Source organism: Phacochoerus africanus, chromosome 1, assembly GCF_016906955.1.
Source record: "Phacochoerus africanus isolate WHEZ1 chromosome 1, ROS_Pafr_v1, whole genome shotgun sequence".
NCBI lineage: Eukaryota > Metazoa > Chordata > Mammalia > Artiodactyla > Suidae > Phacochoerus > Phacochoerus africanus.
In genome coordinates this window covers 82,035,429-82,061,119 of record NC_062544.1, presented here as the reverse complement: position 1 = coordinate 82,061,119, position 25,691 = coordinate 82,035,429, and the positions used below count along the sequence as shown (strand labels likewise).

General features: G+C 41.2%; 1 protein-coding gene across 1 annotated transcript in view; it reads left to right on the top strand.

The window, feature by feature from the left end:
* Positions 1 to 2,323: 2,323 nt before the first annotated feature.
* ATP2C1 (ATPase secretory pathway Ca2+ transporting 1) overlaps positions 2,324 to 25,691 on the top strand; it is a 155,726-nt gene continuing 132,358 nt past the window's right edge. Inside the window, exon 1 of the mRNA XM_047768294.1 lies at positions 2,324 to 2,730. Coding sequence (XP_047624250.1) covers positions 2,623 to 2,730 — 108 coding nt within the window. The 5' untranslated portion in view covers positions 2,324 to 2,622. The remainder of the gene's footprint in view (positions 2,731 to 25,691) is intronic.

Here is a 25,691-nt window from a genome sequence, read left to right as displayed (position 1 = left end):
ATGGACCATTGCAAGCTACGTCAAATAGAAACTGAGATTACAGTCATTTTCAAAGTTTGCCAAGCAGAAAACATATACCCACGATACAAACTCTACAAGATCACTAAAATCACTTCATAAAGGAATCTTTAGAAGTAAATCATGAGTATTAGCCTTATTAATAGAGAAGAATCCAGGACAGGAAGTTTGTATGATTTTTCATGAATTTCACCTGACTTCTAGCCTAGTCATCTTGGTCTGTAAATTTCCATCATCATCATTTGCATTTCTCTTCGACAAGGCAAATGCACACCTTTCCTTCTTCAGGTTAATCCTTAGAGGTCTCCTCAGGAGTCACTTTCTGGAAGTGGGCTGAAAGGCTGTGCATTGTACTGATTGGGTTCTGAGACTCTGGTCAGCCTATGTGGTTGGAATCCCTTTTCTGCTTTGTGGCTGTGTGACCTTGGCAAGTTGTTTTGCCTCTCTGAGCCTCAGTTGTCCCTTAGGGTGCTGTAGGATTACATAAAATAATACAAATATAGAAGCTAGCACAGTGCCTGGCCCATAGGCCCAGAAAATATTAGACAAAATTTATATTTGTTACCAATTAAACACCCAAGGGAATTTTAGTTGCATTTGTTTCACCAATTTTTCTTTTTATGCTCAAAAATCTAGTCAGGACAGAGTTTTTGATCTATGGGTTTTGTCTTTTTTTTTTCCTCCCTCCTCATCTATTTTCATCGTTCTCCTCAACCCAGTAAAAGGTGATTGTGAAACAACCATTAAACAAGGTCTGCTTTGTTCTGGTCTGTTGGGAAGAGGCTTTGATCACCAACTGTGCTGTAGGTGTGTGGCTCTGCCCGTGATAAGAGGCATCTCTGAAATTATAGATATTTTCAAAAAGGCAAGCAAAAGGACAGCTTGTGGCTTCCTGGAAGGTGTGTATAATGGCATCTCTGCTTGTTCTCAATGCCCTGAGTGCCACCCTCTTTCCAGGACCAGGGTGTCCAGGTTTCTGAGCTCCTTGTGCTTCTGAGTCCTGAGCTGGAAGTGAGGACATAATACATGAGCTTAGCATGCTGGTGGTTTGCAATCATGGTGCTTCTCTGGGACATTTTAGCATCGGCCTCTTCAGCCAGCTGCAAGAGCTTGTCAGCTCGAATCAGCGTGCCTGGAGAGGTGGCAGGAGGACAGGGCCTACTCTGAGGAGCAGGCCCCATCAACTTTATGCAAAGGACTTCTTGGAATTACCAGTCTGGGCCTAGTGAGACTGGAAGATCACCTTGCAATTGGGCTGACGCCAGCCTGACAGATGGCTTGGGCTGCTCGCAGCACAGCCCCTGTTAGCCCATCAAGTGTGTTTCCTGAAGGCGAGTGGACCAGCCAGGAGTGTGAGGGGGGCTGTCCAGGGGGATGGCACAGGATGCAACTTGGGTTCCCCAAGTTCTGCCTGCCCCCTGTATCCCCAGCTTTCTGTGCTCTCTCTGAAGGGGAAAAGATCAGCTCTCCCTTTCCACTTGAAAGATTTTTGGCTGCTGTATACCCTCACATAAGCGGGGCTGACAGCCCCTCACACAAGTAGCCAAATGTTCATCAAATGAAGGAGCTACTGCAAAGTTAAAAAGGGTAATAAAATAGCAAAGCCCACTTGGGGACTTTGTTCAGAAACCCTGTGACTTCCATAGAGTATTAAGAAAATATTGAACTTTCAAATTTTATGATTTCATGTCCTCTAAGACCATAGACCTCTTATCATGTTCTCTCTTTAAAGCATGAGTCGTTTTTATAATAGTTAGAAAATAAATGTGTAATATTTTTTCTTTCTTATCCTCAGAATAAAGCCTGGGGAAATTTAATGTTCCTGGAGTCAGCCTGTGGATTTGTGATAACGATTCTGGGAGAAAAGCCTTTTAACTCAGAATGGAATCTGTTTGCAGCTATTGTTCAATAAACATAAAGTATCTGGTTACTGGGCATGTTGCATAATGCATGATAATGTAAATCAAACGTTTTAAGTGCCAACATTGAACTCCAGGATAACAATGAAGAGTGAAGCAATTGGTTAATTTTTTTAGAAATCCCCTAAAACAATGCTGCCGAAGCCTGAATGATTCAACACTTTAGAGCTGATGCAGCTGAGGGTTGTCTGTGTGTGCTCTCGCTGATAAGAATTCTGGAAGGAAACAGGAAAAAACACATGTCTTGTCCTCTTTAAGAGCTAGAAAAGCTGTCAGAAAAATTAAGATTAAACCTCATGAGAGTCTGTGGGTGTGGAAAGTCACCAGCTAGCTAATATTAACATAGCTTGCAACAGAACACTGTTGCTAGAAATAGGACAGTCGCATCACTACCACTAAGCAATTTGCATTCGGTGGACCAGCCCTCCATTCCTCCTGGCTCCTGCTGCCCTCAGGGCATTGCATTTCTGGACGTTTTTAGATGCCTTTGGAACATAGCTGTCTGCTTTCAACAAGAACTCTACCCAAAAGAGGAAGCAGCGCAGAGGAGAACGTCTGCTTTGTTTGCAGGAAAGTGGCCGAGCTACAAGCAATTCTCTAGGCGTCTGAGGAATTGTGCAGCTTCTAGATTTCATGCGGCTGCCGACAGGGAGGGGCAAATAAGGATCTTTGTGCTTTCCTCACCATGGATAATCTGATGCCTCAGTCGAGATCCTCTTATTTCAAAAAATATCCTCTCCACGCAATTAGAAAATATTTATCGATGCTGGGAAACCAAAAAGCCGAAGAACAGGTACCATTTTGTTTATGTTATCTTTAAAGGTTAACAGGGGTTCGCTTCTGGGTGTTGCTTTTACGTCACTTGGTGATTTAGTTTCTGCTCCTTTACCTGTTTGTAGGCACAAGTCAGTACTTGCTTTCAGCTGTTCAGACTTGGCAGAAGAGCAAGCAGGCGTTGTGGGGGATTTATTTGAACTTGGAACATTTGGATCCTGAGATTAAGCTCAAGTTCTGTTAATAAAACCTTTCTTCTGAATTGCTAGACTAAACGACAATATCAGAGTTATATTGTGTGGATTCTTTGATAATTTTCCAGGGCCTTAAATACAAATTTTAAAACTATTAATATCTCAACAAAGAATAATATCAGGCCCTAGAATATGCTTGTCTTTTGTATGTATATATGGCTATGTTAACATATATCACCAAGACTTGCAAAACAAAGTATTTTGTAGATTGGATGATAGCCTTAAATAGGTTACTAATGAGCTGTGAAAATCATTCAAAAGTAATCAATCTTTTTTTTTTTTTTTTGAGGGAAAGGGATAGAGCACTGGTTTTCAGTCAATCAAAAGTTAGGATTTCTAGTAGTAGACTCTAGCATATGGGAATAGAAATATTAAAAAAAAATGCCAATATGTCCAATTGCATCTTTTTAAAAATCATGCATTCCTTTATTGTTTTGAGATTTATATCATTCTATCTCTTTACAAATCTATGAAAAAGGATATCCAAAAACTGCTTTTCTAAATTGTACCAAATTGTAAGAAGAAAAAACTGTATCTGATCTATTTAAATCTGGTGGTTCATGTAAGAAAAATGATGGCAGTGGTAAAGGACAAATGTGTAACCACACCCAAGACTCAAAGAGTCATAAATGTTTGCCCATAATGCTTGTAACTGGAACTACAAAACTTCGTGGGAGACAGTAGCAGTGTCCTGTATTTTAATGAGATGCCCTACTTAATAAAACACTTCCAACACGTGAAAGCAAAGGTCAGCAGACAGAAAATCCTCTAATGACAGGTTTCCCAAAAAGTCAATGCATAATTTGGAAAATGAGAATTATTACTACTCTTTGAGGGGAAACTGCTCTTATATGGTGCTTTAGTGACTTGACAAGAGCTGGAAGTTCAGACTGAGCTCAATAAGGGGACTCGGCTGGTCCAGATTATCTCTTATTTGGGTGAGGTGTTACCATTACAAGGTCATCTCCTGGTTCCCGAATCTTGGCTTGTGCTTGCTTTTGAGTGGAAAGCCAGAGACCCAGGTACTGGTGCTCTGAGCTGTTGTTGGTCACACTGGCTAAGTCCACACCCACAGGCTTTTTCAGGCCTCATGGCGGTCTCAGGAATGGGAGAGTCTTGGGGAGGGAGAAGTTGAAAAGATGGGCTGGAACTGTGGGATGTGGATTAAGTGCTTCCCCCCCCCCTTTTTCTCAGTATTGCAAATTTTCAGAGATATGGCTATATTTCTTTAAGTTTGTTATTTATTTATTTAGTCTTTTTCGGGCCACACCCATGGCATATGGAGGTTCCCAGGCTAGGGGTTGAATCGGAGGTACAGCTGTTGGCCTAGGCCATAGCCACAGCAATGCCAGATCCAAGCCGCGTCTGCAACCTACACCACAGCTCAAGGGAATGCTGGATCCTTAACCCACTGAGCAAGGCTAGGGATCAAACCTGCATCCTCATGGATACTAGCCAGATTTGTTTCCACTGAGCCACAATGGGAGCTCCAACCTTATTTTTTTAATGTTACAAAATGCATTCAGAGGACTAGTAGAATTTAACATGGATCCTCTGGCTTGGACCCAAGTGTGTGGTCCCCTTCCCAACTGACAACATTTTGAGATGACCTGGGAATAGCTATGAGCATTGTGCTGATTTCTCAACTGGTTAAGAAAAATGACATATTCGGTTCCTTTCTGAAACCAATTAACAGCACTGTAGACATAATGTCTCACAGAATTCGAGAAATGAGGTCAGAGTCATTTGGGAAGCTTGCTGGAAAGCTAGAAAGGAGGTTAGTAATGTCTGCAGTTTTAGGACATGCATCCTGGCTGACTTTAACCCTTACATTTCTGTAGAATAGCTCCTCATTACAGAGGTGAGGGAAAAGAGACTTAGAGACTTAAGAGGCTTGCCCAAGGCCACTCAGCCAGAAAGTACTGAAGGGAGATTTGAACTCCCATCTGCCTGGCATAAACTTGATCCATTGCCATGCCTAATCTCTCAACATTCTAGTGCAGCAACATAGCAAACTGCTAATCTTTCTCCTGGAGGGTATTTCTAACACTTCAGATATTCACATACCACTGTCATCCCTCTTACCATAAGTGTTTGCCACCTGTACGATTAATTCCTTAATATGTTTGCACTTACATTTGTTTAGAAGGATCATTTTATATTACTACTATAAATGGAAAAACCCTATCATTTACCACAAATAAAGGCAGGAGTATAATCAAAACAAAATAATATTAAGCTCTAGCTAAATACTGTTACCTATGAAACCTCTGAGCCTAAAACCTGCTCTGTTTAAGAAGGAAGATTAGCTTTTGATCTAGATTTAGCATCCTAGTAGCCAAATGAGGAATTCCTCTGGGCAAGGATGGAAGATAATTAAAAGACAGACAACTTTCTTAATTCCAAGTAACTCACTGTTGTGTAGTGTTTGCAATGCTACCCAAAGTCTTCTCCTAGATCACCTAGCACAACTGCGTACCACTGCTATTATGTTCATACTCCTGGAGAGTATTATCCCAGGCACACCATCTGCTTCTCCACCTCTAGTCTAGAATCCTGTCCTTATAATTTGCCCACCTGGAGATCACTTTTACATCCTCTAAGACTCAGGTTAAATGGGCTCAGTAAAAAACAAACAAAAAAACACTTGCTCCTGTTCTGCTGAGAAGAGTGAAGCACAGTCCTTCTTTTTCCAAGACGCTCTGTCTGTTTCCACTTCTAATAGAGCCACTTACTCTATTGTATGTGGTAAACCATGTATCTATGTGTCACCCACCCACAAGACACTGGTACCTTGTTCTCTGTTCCCTCAGGCCACCTCGGAGCCCAGCTTGGGCTGATGAAGAAGTGGCCCAAGCCACGGGCATGTTGCCTCCTTTCCTGCCTCTGCCCATCTCCTGACTGGGCCTGGAGGGTTCCCTTATGTCCCAGTCTTGGTCACTGTAGTACTTACACTGTCCACAGGAGCCTTCTTGGTTAAAGCCCCTCCTCAGTATGCTTCCCCTTTGCACATGGTGTCATATAGACATCAAGTTTTGGCGTGATGGTTGCTTTCTTTGTTAGTTTTTGTTTCTATCATTTCTATCACAATGTACCACTCAATGGGTGGGACAGGTTTTCAAAATCAATTTAGCAAACAAATATCTCAACCTTTGCATTCCTAGACTCTACTATAGCCCACATTTCTCAAAGCCAAGGCCCTAACTAGGTAGAAGATGAAGGCCATCAATTAGATGAAGTGCTGAAGGTTGGGAAAATTTGGTGATGAAAGATTTGTAAATAGTATTATTCAAATGATGTTGTAGTGGTGGTGGTTGGGGTGGGGGATGACCCAGTTTGAGCCTAAGTGGGTTCTCAGATAAGTTTGGGCAGGTATCCTGAACACATACATAAGGATATATGATTATACACCCTTCTCTTTTGTTTTGTTGGGAGCAGTCAGGATCTGGCTCAGATGATGATGTCTGAGCTTGTTGGGAATGAATGGGACTTGCAGGCAATATTCTCTAGAGTACTGCAGTCCAAACCGCCTGCTCTGTGACTCAAATGACTAAGTTGGACACTGTGTGGGGAATGGAGAACTTGTTCTACTTCTGGGCAGACTGGAGCCTGGCTTTAGCCCAGTGAGGCCCATGCAGAATTGACTGCCTTATTACCCAGGGAAGGCTGCTCTCAGGAGTCAGCACCATTAATGGGGACATTATTCATGGGCGCCAGCACCAAATGATGAGATAAGACAGGCAACTCTCTCCTCTTTGGTGAGCCCCTTTGAAACTGACGGCACTAAGGCCTGAACCTAGGCAGAACACGGATTGGGACTTGAACCCACATACCAGGACTCAAACCCAGCCTAAACACAGATTGGGACTTAAACCCATGGTTTTAAATTAGACTCACTCACCCTGTGTCTGGACTCACTGAAGTTCAGGTTCTTCATGTCTCCACACAGAAGGAATTCGCCAAGAGACAAAGTGACAGGCAAGAAATAGATTTATTAGGATAGGACACTTGTGAGAAATGCAAGCTGGCAGGCAAGGAAGCTCTGCCCTGAGGATCCGGTGTGCTACAGTTTTATCCTCCAAGGGGAGTAGGAGTCAAAAAAGCCTGCCTCTTCCTTTCTGGGAGTAGTAGCTCCTCCTTGGTATCCAGTAAGGTGTGTATTCAAATCAGCAGAAGGGTGGTCCTCAAACTCCTGCCCTTGGTCTGAATCTGAATGCAGGCCTCATCCCATCCCCCTTCCAAGGACCTAAGGCAATTCTCGAACCTCCACTAGTCAAGTAAGCCTGCCTTGTTCTGATGGCATTTTTGAGCAATTTATTAACTTACAGTGATCTCCCCAAATTCCCTAGATTTCCCTCTCTATCTATGATCCTATACTGGTACTTCTAAAACTACCTGTGCCTACTCCATCCCTATCACTTTCATTCCATGGCTTCCAACACCACCTGTTTGCTGACAGCCACCAAATATTTATCTCCAGTGCACTCCAGCTACTACTCATTTGAAGTTTTCACCTGAATGTTTTGTGAATGTTGCAGACTGATAAGAATTCACCATTCCTATCCCTAACCCTGCTCCTCCCCAGGTCCCCCAGTCAACAACAAAGCTCAAACCAGAAACTTAGGAGTCACCTTGGCACCTCCTTCTCTCCTTCACCTCCCTGTCATAATCTCTTAACAAGCCTAGTCAATTCTACTTCTAAAGTAGTTACTGGAGTTCCCGTCGTGGCGCAGTGGTTAACGAATCCGACTAGGAACCATGAGGTTGAGGGTTCAGTCCCTGCCCTTGCTCAGTGGGTTAAGGATCCGGCGTTGCCGTGAGCTGTGGTGTAGGTTGCAGACGCGGCTCGGATCCCGCGTTGCTGTGGCTCTGGCATAGGCCAGTGGCTATAGCTCCGATTCGACCCCTAGCCTGGGAACCTCCATATGCCGTGGGAGCGGCCCAAAGAAATAGCAAAAAAAAAAAAAAAAAAAAAAAAAGGACAAAAAAAAAGTAGTTACTGAATCCTCCATCTTCACCTCCCAACCCTGCTGCATCATCCTCTCTTACTCAGACCACTATGATAGCTTTTGAATTTGTGTCCCCATGTTCACTCTTGTTTTCCTGCCATCCAAGTTCTTCATAGCAGTCAGAATGAAAATCTAATTTCACACCAATACAGGGAACAAGATTGTTTGTAATTTTAGCCACAGTGCCATAAACAAGGCATATAGTAGGTGATAAATTTATGTAACGGAGTGAGTGAATGTGGAGGTTGTGGGATTCAGGGACTGAGATGCTATTACACAGGTGAGGGCATGAAATGGTGAAAATAGAGTTATTATCTTTAGTAAGCGGAGGCTGGTGAGATCTAAGGTCAACCGTGTAGTGTAATTTATTTTATGGATATGGAACTAGTGTCAGAGGTTAAGCAATTTGCCCAAGGTCACACAGTACATTTGTATCAGTGCCAGGCCTGGGATTTGTCCTCCTGGTGTATTAGACTTTTCAATGTGTGTTGTGAGTCTTAACAGAGATGTGGAAAAGGATAAGAAGACGACCAAGCAAAGAGAAAACAACTCCACAGTCTAAGTCTAGAGGGTAGGTGATGCCTAAAGATCAACTTGTCAGTAACAAGTAAACCCCCTGATGAAAGAGTGAAACAGGGAAGAGCCTATTTTGAGCTCTTGTCCTTCAGCTTATACTGCCCTGCAGTGGCCTCATCAACTTGAATATCTTCTTCCATGTGTCCCACAGACGAAGGGTCAGAAAATAGGATGACTAATGAATGGGCAAGAACTTGGGATGATCTGTTGCCTCATTCTCTCTTGAACAGGAAGACTTCTTTCTGAACAAAAATTAACCTCTAAGAGCTGACCTGGCTTGTCTTGCCTATGTAACAGTAAATCTGTGTAGGAGGAGGATAGTGGTCTTAGGGGCCAGGGAGGATGTACAGTAGCTATATATAAATATGTATTTTTGAAATTTGACTCAAACTGGTACAACATCTGCCAACGAAATCAATCCATGTAATTTTTTTTTACTCTCAATCATGTTACCATTGATATCCTTATATAAATACACAAATGTTGATGCAGTCAGGACTGACTGCAGTGCTAATTAAGCTCTGCCTTGTCATCTTGTTTTGTGGGCTTCCTAATTCCTTTGACGATTAAGCAAGCTTTTTCATATACATTGTGTGTAGAACATTTGTATAGGTGATGAGGATGTAAAAATGAATTAGGTGTAGTGTAACCCCTCTGTGATGCCTATACTCTCAATTAGTTTCAAGTGTTTAAAATAATATGAGGCAAAAACCACACACTGCAGTCATAGCAGGTATATTTGGCTCAAGACCTGCTATGATTAGTCTGTTTAAAATGACGAGGGTGGTCTTTGGAGGTTAGGGGCTATGTGCAGTAGCTATATTTTAATTAAGGATTAGAACCAAATTTTATTTTGGAGGCTGTTCTAAAGTTCTCATTCAGTGTCTTCAGAAAAGCTTTCTAGTTCAAACAGGATCACTGAAGTGTTATTTCTTGCTGTTTCTTAATGAATGCTAATCTCAAATTTAGGTTGTTAAATAAATATTTGGATTTAATTTGAACCTTAAAACTCAGTTCTTTATTTTGGATCTTATAACTGCTCTGAATAGCAATATAAGAATTAAGGCTGGAGTTCCCGTCCTGGTGCAGTGGTTAACGAATCTGACTAGGAACAATGAGGTTGAGGGTTCGGTCTCTGCCCTTGCTCAGTGGGTTCACGGTCCGGCGTTGCCGTGAGCTGTGGTGTAGGTTGCAGACGCAGCTCGGATCCCGCGTTGCTGTGGCTCTGGCGTAGGCCGGTGGCTATAGCTTCGATTCGACCCCTAGCCTGGGAACCTCCATATGCCGCGGGAGCGGCCCAAGAAATACTTAAAAAGACAAAAAAAAAAAAAAAAAAGAAAGAAAGAAAAAATCAAGGCTCCTCTCACACATGCCGAAAATCTATGTTGAGATTTGGAACATTGCACAGGATATTGAGTTGCTGGTATAGGCTTTCCTCTCTAGGTAAGATGATAGAAATTTCACTACATCTTAGTTTTAGAAATGTTAAGAGTTCTTAGCTCTTTAAAGTAAGTTAGTTGATTATATCTTGATAGTATACCAAATGTACCTGTTTTTTAAAAAGCCTCTAAACAAAGTCATGAAATGCTATTGATAATTCAAATGGCATCTCAGAGGGAAACTAAAGGTATTTGCTCCACGTCCTTGTGCTTGGTTAGAGAAAAAGCTTTAATCCTTCAGAAGCAAGAGGAAAAGATGATCCCTGTAGAACTTAAGATAGAAGGCAAAGATTCTACTCCATTTCTGTGGAGGAATTTTCATGATTACATATATGTAACAGTGACAGTTAAATTACTGTGATAATATGAAACCAAACCTTAGTATTTGTGATTATTAAATATGGCATTAAAAGTTGAACTACTTTAGGAGTTCCCTGGTGGCATAGTGGTTAAGGACTTGGCATTGTCACTGCTGTGGCTTGGGTTACTGCTATGACTCGGGTAGGATCCCTGGCCTAGGAACTTGAATTTCCAGGTGCTGTGGGCATGGCTCCCCAAAAAGGTATAACTGTTTTGTCATGGTAAATGCAATAGTCTCCTCTATCTGAAGGGAAAAATTGAAAAACAAAAAGAGAGAGAAAGAGGGAGAGAGATTTATTCACCAAAAAATAAGTCTCCTTGGAGTTCCCGTCGTGGCTCAGTGGTTAACGAATCCAACTAGGAACAATGAGGTTGCAGGTTTGATCCCTGGCCTTCCTCAGTGGATTAAGGATCCGGCATTGCTGTGAGCTGTGATGTAGGTTGCAGACGTGGCTGGGATACCCCATTCCTGTGGCCCTGGTGTAGGCCAGCGGCTACAGCTCCAATTCGACCCCTAGCCTGGGAACCTCCATATGCCATGGGAGCAGCCCTAGAAATGGCAAAAAGACAAAAAAAAAAAAAAAGTCTCCCGTGATTTTCTTTATGCCTTAGTCTGTTTGGGCTGCTATCACTAAATATTATAGACTGCTGGCTTATAAACAACAGAAATTTATTTCTCAGAGCTCTGGATCAAGGGCCAGCAGACTTGGTGTCTGTGAGAGCCTGCTTCCTGGTTTCAGATGCTGACTTCTGGGTTGTGTCCTCACATGCACAAGGGGAGGAAGGGACTCTCCTGCTTCTCTTTTATAAGGTCACTAATACCATTCAGGAGGGCTCTGATCTCATGACCTACCAAAGGCCGCTCCTAACCATCACAGTGGGGGCTAGGATTTGAACATAGGAATCTAGGGAACACAAGCATTCAGCCTGGGGCACTCCATAGCCTTTGATGCCTGAGAACTGTAATTGATGGCTTGTGTAGAGATGTGTGGCCTTCTGGTCATCAGCACCCACTCTCCTGTTCTTCCCCTCACCCAAACCTATCTTCTCTGAGAAAATGCACCACCGCTATCCATGCTTTTATTCAGGCAGAGACCTAGGATTCACCTTTGGCACTTGCTGCTCCCTTGGTCAGTATCTAATTTATCAGCAAATCCTTTCAATTTTATTCCCAAATATCCGTTCTGTCTACTTTCCTCTCTTGCCACCGTAGCCCAAGACACCATCTCCTTTCTTGCCTGAAGTACTGTAAGAACCTTTCCCATTGGTCTCCCTCCAGTCACTGCTGTCCTTTCTAATTGGTTCTTCACACTACCGCCAGGGAGGTCGTCAGGAGACACACCTGACCATGAAATTCCTCAGCCCCTTGCTTTTGATCTTTCATCAGCTTCTACTTGTTTTTAGGATAAAGACAGTGTTCCCCAACATGAGTGCCATGCCGTGTGCTCTCAGGCCCCATGTGCTCTCCTGCTGAATGCTCACCTTGCCTCTCTTTGCTCTCTGCACCCTAACTACAGCCCCCTTCCCCATCTTTCTGCTTTCCTGCCATGTCCTTTGTCTCTTCTCTGTGCCTCTCTAGTTAATATCTACTCTTCTTTCAGATCTTAATTCAATATGAAACCCCTAAGGGCAGCCTTTTTTGGACTTTACCGCCTTGATCCTCTCTTGGTATATACTTTGGAGGCACCTTATAACTCTCTCTTGCTGTACTTATCCCGGAAGAAATTATGCATCTAATTGTGGGCTACTCGATAACCAGCATGTCCTGGATGACAAGCAAAGTGCCTGTTGGATGGAAGCCACTGAGTACAAGTTTGTGGAATTTGTTCTTGGGAGCCAGGTGGTATAAATGGCAGTGAGGAGGGGATGAGATGGATAATGAATGCTTTCCCAAGACAGAGGTGCTTGAAGGAATCCTGGATGTTAGGCTCTGTGAGGAAGAAATTTAAGATGTGATTGTTTCTGTGTATGTAATTTGTAGAGAAAAATGGAGGTGCATTTGGGAGGTTCTAGAGGAAATAACCATAACAAATGGGCAGAATTGTGGGGAAAAGTTGTGAAACAATAATAAGAATGGGCTTTCTAAAAAGGAGAGGTAGAGCGTTCTCACTGTGGATCAGTGGTAATGAACCTAACTAGTATCCATGAATATGCGGGTTCGATCTCTGGCCCCACTCAGTGGGCTAAGGACCTGGTGTTGCTGTAAGCTGTGGTGTAGGTCACAGAATCTGCTCAGATCCCACCTTGCTGTGGCTGTGGTGTAGGCCAGCAGCTGTAGCTTCAATTAGACCCCTTGCCTGGGAACTTCCATATGCCTCGGGTGTGGCCCCTAAAAAATAAATAAATAAATAAATAAATAAATAAATAAATAGGTAAAGGAATGAGTCACCTTTTGAAGAGGGTAGGGTACGTGACCCCCTCCTTGTGGGATATTGTACTGCATCATGACAGACAAGACTGAATGACTCATCAGGCCTGTTCCAACTTCCAGATTTTGGTGCAGTAGAATAGAGAGGTAGATAATTCAGGCACCGTGGGAACACATAGAGGACACAGGTACACCAGTTAGAGTTCATTTATTTTATTCAATCAGTGGTAAATACGCCAATCTAAGTATGTTGCTCTGGAATCTAAAGCCAAAGAAGACAGAATCAAATGTCTTTGGAGATGCAGGTAGCATGCATGCAATCCTCCATCAAAGAAAGGAAATATAGTTACATCCAGAAAACACCTCAGCTACATCCAGAAAACTTATGGACCAGTGACTAGCTTTTCTGAGGCTGATTGACCACTGAACAACTTGTACTCATAGTTTTACAGGTTTTATAACCCCTCCCAGTATAAGGATAAATAACTAAGTATAATTATGCAGTCATTGATGAATAGGAACACTGAGAAATTTCAGGTTATTTTGTGGCATTTCAACTGCTTTTATCTTACTATCAGCCTCTTTACCTTCAGTTCTTTTTTCCTGCATTTAACAACTTATTGCTTATTATGGTCCCTGTTGAAGGTGTTACTCCCTTCTTGTCCACATTATCATAGCTGTGAAATGTTAGATGTGCCTGGGAAATACCTGGACCCTAAATTGACTTTTGAGCTAGTCCTAATCTTATTATCTGCTTCTTAACTTTCCTAATCTACTGTGCTCAGATGCCTTTGAAATACAGGAGTCAGTAAGTGGATGAACATTAAAACTTTTGTCTTTGAAATAATCACATTAACACAAATGTAAAACCCTTTTTTGTGCACCCTTTTTTGTATAACTGAAATTTGCTATCCTAGTCCACTTCTTAGACAGTTTGTCTACAGCATGTGCTAACTTTTGTTCAGAAGGAAAGATGACATAATTTCTCACCTTGCACAAATAGTTCCATGCCTTAACAGAAAAAGAAATGAGCTTCCTGCATGTGTTGTACTGCTCATAATTTGCTGTGAGGAAAGCAGGAAACATGCTGGAATTATTTCTTTCCTGCTCATCCTAAAAGTAGCATATTAGTCAGGTTATTTCAAGAAGTACAACTTGGATTACACATTCAAGAATAAGGAATTTAGGGGGAAGGACCAAGATGGCAGAGGAGTAAGACATGGCACTCACTTTCTCCCACAAACACATCAAGAAAAATCATCTACCGTGTAGAATGATTCACACAGAACATCTACTGAACACTGGCAGAAGACCTTAAACCTCCAAAATGTGCAAGAAACCCTCCACATAACTGGGTAGAACAAAAGGGGAACAAAAAGAGAGAGAGATAGAAAAGGAATCATGACGGGACCAGCTAGCACTTCTGAGAGGAAGCTGTTAAAGAGGAAAGGAACCCACAGCCTAGAAAGCCACCTAACCGATAGGGAGATCAGCTGAGATGGAGGGACCTCAAAGTCGTAGAAAAAAGTACAGCAGCTGGACTGAGGAGGGCAAAGCAGAGTGAGAGCCACACAAACCATCTGTACCATCTCATGGGACTCCACAATCTGAGGTGCATGGGTGGGGGCTGGAGGCTGAGACTCAGGCTCCAGAGGTCAGTTCTGGCAAGAGGACTAGAGTTGGCTCTGTGGAAACAGCTTGAGGGGCTAGAGAGCAGTGTGCCATGGCGTGGGGAGTGGAATGCCATAGCTGAGGGAACCTTGGAGGAGGTCAGGGCCCATAAGAGAAGCAAGGCACCATTGTTGGAGAAGACGAGAGGAAGAAGGGTGGACTGCCATAGAAATATCTTTCCCTGTGCACAAGCAAACTCTCAGAGGGTGGGGCACCTCTTGCAGAGACTACAGGTGGGCAGGCACCTCTTGTGTGGGCTGAGCAGCAGGGGGCTAAGTGTGACATGGGGCCTCTTGCATGATCTATAGATGGTGGGGGCAAACCACAGCAGTCATCTCAGACACCAGAGGTGGGCATGGCCTGCCACCACTAGGGGTCTGTGAACAGGCACAGACCTGCAGCCCCAGTCACCTCAGAGGTCAGCAAAGAAGAGGGCACTTCAACCAAGCACCCCCATTGTTGCTCTCACTCCCCTGGAAACACACCTGCCCTGCTGCGGCCACTGCCACACCATCTGGGCACTGCCTATACCTGAGTGATCACAGTCACTTCCCAGGGCCCTGCAACTAGGAGCAACCTGCACCACTTTCCACACGTCTTTTTGACTGTCAAGGGCTGAGCAACCAGACACAGGCTACTAAGCCTGGCCATTGCCTCCATCTCCCTGGAAGCACATGCAGCACCCTAAAAATAAATAGTATGCTCTAACAAAATACCCAGGGGTATTCACACATGTCAATAGCCCTCCAAGACTACAGTAGTTATTTTCCCTAAACACACAGAATAAGAAAAGTATAAGCAAAAATGAAGAAGTTCAGGAACCATTCCCAGTTAAATGAACAGGAGAATTCACCTGAAGGAGCAAATAATGAAACTGACTTCTGAGACTAACAGACACTGAGTTCAAAAAGGAGATAGTGAAAATACTAAAGGAATTAAGGGAGAATATGAAGGAATTAAGAGTGGATATGAACAGTAATGCAGATTACTTTGGCAAGGAACTAGAAAATATAAGGAGGAGCCAAGAAAAGTTAGAAAATTCATTTCCAGGGATGCAAGCTGAGTTAAAGGCACTGAAGAGGAAAATGAATAATGCAGAGGAATGAATTAGACTTGGAAGATAGAATACTGGAAATCACACCATCAGGGCAGCAGACCAGAAAGAAAACCAAATGAAAAAACATGAAAGCAATATAAGAGATCTATGGGATAATATAAAGTGGGCCAATCTACACATAATAGGTATTCCAGAAGAAGAAAAAGAAAAGGGGATTGAAAATATATTTGAAGAAATCATGGCTGTAAATGTTCCAAATCTAAGGAAACAGATATCAAAATAGAGGAAGCACAGAGGGCCCCAAATAAATTGAACCCAAACAGGCCCACACCAATACATAGTATAATAAAAATGGCAAAAGTTAAAGAAAGGATTCTAAAAGAAGCAAGAGAAAAACAAAGCATTAATTATAAGGGAATCCCCATAAGGCTATCATCTGATTTCTCAACAGAAACACTACAGGCCAGAAAAGACTGGTAAGATATAGTCAAATTTCTAAAAGGGAAAAAATTTGCAGCCTAGAATACTCTACCCAGAAAGATTATCATTCAAAATAGAAGGAGAAATAAAGAATAAAGTATTTATCCAACAAACAAAAACTAAAAGAGTACTGCAATACTAAACCTATTCTAAAAGAAATACTGAAAGGGCTCCTCTAAATAAAATGTAGTAAGAAGAAATAGAATGGAGGAATCACAGTTGGAAAGAAATCACTTAAGTAAGCCAGTATACAGATATAAAAGGAAAAAAAAAACTGTTGTAAAAGCGGCAATAAACAAGGAACAGCAAAAGGAAAAACAAAAAGATGTTTCAATGTCATAAAATGTTGGGGAGGAAAGTAAGAAAATCTAGACTCATTTTTTTTAAGACTATGTTTGAGTCTATATGACTATCAGGCTAAAGCAAGCAGATATAGGAAAGGGTTAACACACTTGGAAAACAGGGCAATCACAAATCAAAACCAAATAATACATTCACAAAAACTAAAAGAAGAGGATACAAGCATAAACTAACAGAAAATAATTTAACCAAAAAACAACAGAAAAGAAAGGAACAAAGGAAAAACATAGAATCAACAGGAAAACAAGGTTTAAAATATATAATAAATGCACATTTATCAATAATTACCTTAAATATCAAGGGCTGAATGCTCCAATCAAAAGACATAGAGTGGAAAAATTGATTAAAAAAAAAAACACCCCAAAAAATAAAAAAAACAAGAGCCTACAATATGCTGTCTACAAGAGACTAGCCTTAGGGCAAAGGACACATATAAATGGAGAGAATGGAAAAAGATATTTCATGCAAATGGACAAGACAGGAGAGCAGGAGTTGCAATACTCATATCAGACAAAAAAGACCTTAAAATGAAGGCCATAAAGAAAAAGAAGGACACTATTTAATGATAAAAGGATCCATTCAAGAAAAGGATATTATAATCGTCAATACATATGCCCCTAATATAGAAGCACCCAGATACATAAAACAAATACTAACAAACATAAACATAAAAGGAGAAATGAATGGGAATACAATAATAGTAGATTTTAACACCCCAATCACACCAATGGACAGATACTCTGGACAAAAAATGAATAAGGAAACAGAGATCGTAAACAACACAATAGAAAAGTTAGACTTCATTGACATTTTTCAGGACATTACATGTAAAAATCAGAATATACATTTTTTTTCAAGGGAACAGGGAACATTCTTAACGATTGACCACATACTGGAGCACAAAAATAACCTCAACATGAGGAGTTCCCAATGAGGAGTTCCCACTGTGCCTCAGCGGAAACAAATCTGACTAGGAACCGTGAGGTTGCGGGTTCTACCCCCTGGCCTTGCTCAATGGGTTAAGAATCTGGGGTTGCTGTGAGCTGTGGTGTAAGTTGCAGACCCAGTTTGGATCCTGCATTGCTGTGGCTATGGCATAGGCCAGCAGTTGTAGCTCTGATTCGAACCCTAGCCTGGGAACCTCCCTATGCCATGGGTGCGGCCCTAAAAAGCAAAAGCAAAAACAAAAACAAAAAAGTTTAAGAGTATAGAAATTATTTCAAATGTCTTCTCTGACCACAATGGCATTAAACTAGAAATCAACCACAGGAAAAGAAATGAGGAAAAACAAATGACTACATGGAGACTAAACAGCATGCTACTAAAAAGCCAGTGGGTTAATGAGGAAATCAAAAGGGAAATTTAAAAATATCTCAAGACAAATTAAAATGAAAACACAACCATTCAAAATCTATGGAATGCCTCCAATCCGTTGCTTAGAGGGAAGTTTATAGCAATTCAGGCCTTCCTCAGAAAAGAAGAAAAACTCAAATCAACAACTTAACCTACCACCTAAAAGAATCAGAAAAAGAATGAAGACAACCCAAAGTCAGTTGAAGGAAGGAAATCATAAAGATCAGAGAGGAAATCAATTAAACAGATTCAAAAATAATACAAAAGAGGGAGTTCCCTTCATGACCCAGTGGTTAATGAACCCAATTAGGATCCATGAGGTTGTGGGTTTGATCCCTGGCCTTGCTCAATGGGTTAGGGATCCCTCGTTGCTATGGCTGTGGTGTAGGCCAGCAGCTGTAGCTCTGATTTGACCCCTAGCCTGGGAACTTCCATATGCTATGGGTGTAGCCCCCAAAAGCAAATAGTAATAATTATACAAAAAAGGCAATAAAACCGCGGGCTGGGAGTTCCTGTCATGGCTCAGTAGAAATGAATCTGACTAGTATTCATGAGGATGCAGGTTTGATTTCTGGCCTTGCTCAGTGGGTTAAGGATCCAGTGTTGCCCTGAGCTGTGGTGTAGGTTGCAGATGTGGCTCAGATCTGGCTTTGTTGTGACTGTGGGATAGGCCAGCAGTTACAGCTCTAATTCATCTCCTAGCCCGAGAACCTCCATATGCCACAGGTGCAGCCAAAAAAAAGACAAAAAACAAAAAACAAACAAAAAAAAACTAATTAAAAAAATACAAAAAAAAGCAAGATCTAGTTCTTTAAAAGGGTAAACAAAATTGACAATCCTCCAACCAGATTCACCAAGAGTAGGAGAGAAAGAACTCAAATAAACAAAATAAATGAAAAAGGAGAAATCTCAAAGGATACTGCAGAAATACAAAACCAATAACATGAACAATTATTCGCCAACAAATTTGACAACCTAGAAGGAATGGACAACTTTCTAGAGACATACAGCCTGCCAAAACTGAATCAAGAAGAAATAGATCAACTGAACAAGCCAATCACTAGAAATGAAATTGAATATGTAATAAAAACATACTTTACAAACAAAAGTCCAGAGAACTCAGAAATGAACCCAGACACCTATGGTCAATTAATCTTTGACAAAGGAGGCAATAATATAAAATGGGAAAAAGACAGTCTCTTCAGTAAGTGGTACTGGGAAAGCTTGAGAGCTGCAAGTAAATCAATGAAACTGGAATACACCCTCACACCATGCACAAAAATAAACTTAAAATGGCTTAAAGACTTAAACATAAGACAAGGCGTAATAAAATTCCTAGAAGAGAAGATAGGCAAGACATTCTCTGACATCAACCATACAAATGCTTTCATAGGTCAGTCTCTCAAAACAACAGAAATAAAAATAAACCAATGGGACCTAATAAGACCCACAAGCTTTTGCATAGCAAAAGAAACCACAGGAAAAGACAACCTACAGAATGGGAGAAAATGGTTTCAAACAATGCAAACAACAAGGGCTTAATCTCCAAAATACATAAACAACACATATAACTCAACAGCAAAAAACCCAAAAACCCAATTTAAAAATGGGCAGAAGATCTGAACAGACATTTCTCCAAAGAAGATATATGTATGACTAACAGGCACATGAGAAAATGCTCAACATCACTAATTATTAGAGAAATGTAAATCAAAACTACAATGAGGTACCACTTCACACCAGTCAGAATGGCCATCATTAACAAGACAACAAATAATAAATGCTGGAGAGGGTGTGGAGAAAAGAAGAAAAGGGTACACACCTTCACTGTTGGTGGGAATGTAAATTGGTATAACCACTATGGAAAACAGTATGGAGGAGGTACTTTGGAAAACTAAATAGAGAACTACCATAAGACCCAGCAATCCCACTCTAGGGCATTTATCTGGATAAAACTTTCATTGAAAAAGATACATGCACCCCTGTGTTCACTGCAGCACTATTCACAATGGCCAAGACATGGAAACAACCTAAATGTCCATCAACAGATGAATGGATTAAGAAGATGTGTTATATATACACAATGGAATACTACTCAGGCATAAAAAAAAAACAAAAACAAAATAATGCCATTTGCAGCAACATGGATGGAACTAGAGACTCTCATTCTAAGTGAAGTGAGAAAGAGAAAGACAAATACCATATGATATCAATTTTATCTGGAATCTAATATACAGCACAAATGAACCTGTCCACAGAAAAGAAACAAACTCATGGACTTGGAGAACAGACTAGTGGTTGCCAAGGGGAGAGGGAATGGGATGGAGTGGGCATTTGGGATTAGTAGATGCAAACTACTGCATTTGGAGTGGATAAACATTGAGATGCTGCTGTATAGCACAGGGAAGATATAGCCACTTGTGATGGAACATGATAAAGGATAATGTGAGAAAAAGGATATATGTATATATTCATATACATACGAATGATGGGTCACTTTCCTGTACAGCAGAAATTGCCAGAATATTGTAAATCAACTATAATAGAAAAAAATATAACCTTAAAAAAGTATAATGAATTTAAAATTTTTACTAAATGCCTTGTATGTGCCAGGCAATTGGGAACATTCTTTATATACATTGTCATTTAATCTTCATAATAACCTTACAAAATTGGTGGTATTATTCCCACTTTATGGATGAGAAAACTGAGGTTTAAAGAGATAAGATGTCTTGGCACATAGCTTACAAGTAATGGCAGTAAGATTTTAGCTCCACCTTTGCCCATCTGACTCCAAAGTCTGACTCACTGCCTCGTATTGAATACCTCCCAGAGGAAGTATCCATTTGTCTCCTTCTTTCCCTTGCCTTTTCCTTTGTTTTCTTCCCCCTTTCCTTGGTATTTTCTTTCATTAATTGAGCTTAAAGGGGTTAAAATAAAATCACCTCAAGTGCTGTGCAGGAATGACGCCTTAAATCCTTTTAAGTGGAAAGCCATATTTTTGAAAGTTTTAAAGATTATTCAATTTGGGGAAACTTCCTTTTTTTTTTTTGTCTTTTTGTCTTTTGAGGGCCGCACCCACGTCTTATGGAGGTTCCCAGCTAGGGGTCCAATCGGAGCTGCAGCTGCTGGCCTACGCCAGAGTCACAGCAACTCCACATCCGAGCTGTGTCTGCAACCTACACCACAGCTCATGGCAATGCTGGATCCTTACCCCACTGAGCAAGGCCAGGGATCAAACCCGAAACCTCACGATTCCTAGTCAGATTTGTTTCCACGGCACCATTCCGGGAACTCCGGTATTCGTTTTCTTAAAAGAATTTTCCAGAATTACCATCATGGCGCAGTGGAAACAAACCCAATTAGGATCCACGAGGTTTCGGGTTTGATCCCTGGCCTCGCTCAGTGGGTGAAGGATTCCTTGTTGCCATGAGCTGTGGAGTAGGTTGCAGACATGGCTGGGGTCCAGCATTGCTGTGGCTGTGGTGTAGGCCGGCAGCTGTAGCTTGGATTAGAACCCTAGCCTGAGAACCTCCTTATGCCATGGGTATGGCCCTAAAAAGACAAAAGACCTAAAAAAAAAAAAAAGAAAAGAAAAGAAAAAAGAAAAAGGAAACAAATGCCAAATTGTAAATATTAAATTGGATACAAAGTGAATAATTTCATTATTTAGAATGAAATAAGAAATCCCAAAAAGTTACAAATTTGGGTGACAAATACAACAAACATAAAAATCTAAAAAATTAAGCACTTTTACTAATTCATTGATAAACCTGAAGGTGTTTTGTTCCTATATTTTTGGGCTACAAAGTCTTTATTCACTTGAAAATGATTTTCTAGTATTTTCTAAAAAGATCATTGAAAGATAAGTTGGGAGTTCCTGTTGTGGCTCAGTGGGTTAAGAACCTGACATAGTGTCTGTGAGGATGCAGATCTGATCCCTGGCCTCACTCGGTTGGTTAAGAATTTGGTGTTGCTGCAAGCTGCAGCATAGGTTGTAAATACAGCTTAGTTCTGGTGTTGCTGTGGCTGTGGCTGTGGTGTAGGCCTGCAGCTGCAGCTGCAATTTGACCCCTGGCCTGGGAACTTCCATATGCTGCAGGTATGGCCATAAAAAGAAGAAAAAAAAAAGATAACTCAGATATTCCTAGCATAGTTAATCTATATTTATTTTTTATTATAGTGTAAAAAACTTCCATAGACTAGCTTCTGGCTCTCTTTCTCCTTTACCGCCCACCTACTTGAGGTGCTGGGCACTGCTGGGCACATTTATACAAAGATTTCAGACCTTGTGATTTAGTACAGTAGGTAGAGAAAATATTGCCAGATGTACATTCTCTGCCAGAAGAGTTAGCAATAAACACACACAGGCATGACTACAAACCATATTTATGCATCACTAAATTCAAATGAAATCTAAATATACCCCATCTCAACTTCCTTGAAGCCAGATCCAAAATTTTGCCCTCCAGTACTACCTGATAGAAGTGCGAAGGAGGAAAAGTCAGCAAAAGGTACATCTTTTTTTTTTTTTTAAATCTTTTTTTTTGTCTTTTTGCCATTTCTTGAGCCACTCCCGCGGCATATGGGGGTTCCCAGGCTAGGGGCCAAATCAGAGCTGTAGCTGCTGGCCTACATCACAGCCACAGCAACGTGGGATCCAAGCCGCATCTGCAACCTACACCACAGCTCACGGCAACACTGGATCCTCAACCCACAGAGCAAGGGCCAGGGATCGAACCTGCAACCTCATGGTCCCTAGTTAGATTCATTAACCACTGAGCCACAACGGGAACTCTAAAAGGTACATTCTTAAAAACAACTGCAGTTAAAATATCTTTTTCAAATTTTACCAAACCATAAAATCATTGCTAAGGTCTCCTTTAGGACCTTAAAAGAGGCATCTGCAAATGAGGGGCCCTGAAATTTAATTTTCCTTGGCTTCCCAGAAAATCTACTTCTGGAAGAACGGAAAACAACAACCGCAAAAGATGTTTCGCTACAATATGCAAGAGTCCATGCCATAGGGTGGCTTCCAAAGGAATGAATGAGGTCTGATTTTGAGCAGCTTGAGCTCCCAAACTCACCAAATAAAGCAGAAGATATTCTTGCAGTGTCTTGTTATAGGATAAATAGTACCATGGAGAGGGAGATGTCCTGGTATTGTTAAAACTCAAAGGCTCCCCAACCCCCACCCCACTTATATTTGCAGAAGACATTTTCATTATTATTATTATTATTATTTGTCTTTTTGCCATTTCTTAGGCCGCTCCTACGGCATATGGAGATTCCCCGGCTAGGGGTCGAATCAGAGCTGTAGCCACCGGCGTACACCACAGCCACAGCAACACGGGATCCGAGCCATGTCTGCAACCTACACCACAGCTCACGGCAGCACTAGATCCTTAATCCACTAAGCAAGGCCAGGGATCGAACCCACAATGTCATGGTTCCTAGTCTGAGCCTTGGCGGGAACTCCAAGACTTATTATTTGTAAAAGGATTACTTGCAAATACAGTAGATCTCAAAACTCCTATATTGGTATAATTAATATTAAATACACCATTTACTATCCTTCCAAGCAGGCCAGTTAGCACACATAGAGAAAGCATGTTATTGCTGTTAAAGCCTACACAGTAGAAAAATTATAATAGCATTAAAGAAAGTCTTTAAGATTTCATTAAGATGTAATCAAGCTTTTGTAAACTCATCTGTTATTTGCAATTATAACATAGTTACTATAACTTGTCTCTGGATAAAAATCACCTTTATGTTGGATTTCTTTATGAACTATTCTCACTGGTAATGTTATTTGAATACTCAGCTTTCTCACGTATATTCTCCTTTTAGAGGAAACTCTGGATTCATCTTATTCCGCTTCCTTCGTTCTCTAACTGTCCTTAAAAATGAGCAGTCCTCATAGTTGTGTCTTGTACCATTAACCCAATTATAATATTAACCACTAAACTAGACTATGACCTATAAGCACATCTCAAGGTAAACAACGCTTATTTTAGAAGTAGTTTAGTCTTATATAGTAAGAGCAGAGTTTGTAATCAAATTGTTTAAACCGATCAATTGTTTAAACCCTATTTTACTGATGTTGAAAAACTACGCTTTTAGCTCTGTGTCCAACATATAATTTCTGTATAATGCACTTAGCCTCTGAAATGTTACACAGCTTTTTTGTTTTCTTTTTAAGGGATGAAACTGTTTCTCTGAGTAATACACTATCTCTAGAGAATGGCATTTTTTATTTATGAACTTTTCCCCCCTTCTTTCATCTAACTGGTGCTGCTAAAGCCTGATGCACCTGGTCAAAGAAGCATTGTTCCAACCTCCTTGACCTGAAATAGGAAAACAAAGGCTGACTTCATAGCTTGGAATACAACTGCAGCTCACTGCCACTGCACCGCCCTCTAACTTTCATTCTCTTCTAGACCAAACCATGGCTATGCTGATGCAATGCTCAATTACTTTTTAAAAATTTTTATTTTATTGAAGTATAACTGATTTACAAAGATGGATAATTTCTGCTATATAACAAAGTGATTCAGTTATACGTATACACACATCATTATTTTAATTTTTTTTCTTAAGTAAAGGTGGGAACTGGGGGACTCAAGGTCTCAGGGACCAAGAGCACCGCCTCAAGAAACCACACTGCTTTTACTGTGTTCTTTAGGATTACCTCAAGTGAGAAGGGGGTTGTAGGTGCAGGATATAGGTTTTTTTAAGTTATTTTAAAAGTCACATAGCCAGTTGCTGATTAAGCTTTTATTCTGATGTTTAGGCATTTGAGGAAGCCTGGCGTCAGTATCTATGCATAGCATCTAGAGAATCACCACTGTGCTTCTGCATACAGCATGCCTATCTGCAGCAACCCTGAGAGCCTAGGTTTGCACCTCGGCTCTCCTTGCTAACGCATATCCCGCTAACAACTCCTCATAAACCCCTGGGGGCCATGAGGCTCCTCTTTCTTTTATTCTTAAGAGGACCGTATCATGCTGTGCAAACGGTGTGCCAGTCTGCACAGGTTCAGTGTGCCTAGATCAACGCATGAAGTCCTCATTCAGCTGACCACACACATCATTATTTTCCAGATTCTTTTCCCATATGGATTATCACAGAATATTGGGTAGAGTTTCCAATGCTATATAGCAAGTCTCAGTTGGCCAATCATTCCACACACCTTAGTGTGCATATGCCAATCCCAAACCTCTAATCAGTCCCTCCCCATACCCTCTCCCCTTTGGTGACCGTAAGTTTGTTTTCAAAGTCTGTGAGTCTGTTTCTGTTCTGCAAATAAGTTCATTTGAATCTTTTTTTTTTTTTTTTAAGATTCCGCATGTAATTGATATCATGTTCAGAGTTACTTAAGAGGAAAGAATTATGATCTCTTTATGGTCTTAAAGCCCTTTCCCTTAGTCTTTTTTTTTCCCTCTCTTTTTGTCTTTTCTAGGGCCACACCCGTGGCATATGGGAGTTACCAGGCTAGGGGTCCAATCGGAGCTGTAGCCATCAGCCTTTGCCAGACCCACAGCAACATGGAATCCGAGCCGAGTCTGCAACCTACACCACAGCTCACAGCAACTCCGGATCTTTAACCCACTGAGCGAGGCCAGGGATCGAACCCTCAACCTCATGGTTCCTAGTCGGATTCGTTAACCACTGAGCCACAATGGAAACTCTTCCCTTAGTCTTTTGAAATAAATGTCGTAAGCCAACAGGTGTCTACTCAGAGAAGCTCAAAGACCTGTATGAATTAGAAATGCTGAAGCAAGCTTAAAATTCTGATCTACACTCTCAGTCTGTTCTGAATTGAGGACTATTAGCACAATCAAAATATTTTTACATGAAAATCCTATGTTGCTTGTAAATCACCACTTCAACTTTAGCACTTGAGGTACTGAACTACAGAATGCAAAGGCCTTTCCCTAGAGTTGCTAATTCAGTAGGTCTGAGGTGAAGCCCCCAATTTGCATTTCTAAAAAGTTCCAAGGTAGCAGTGACCATAGTTTGAGAAACACTGTTGTACATCATTTGATAATGC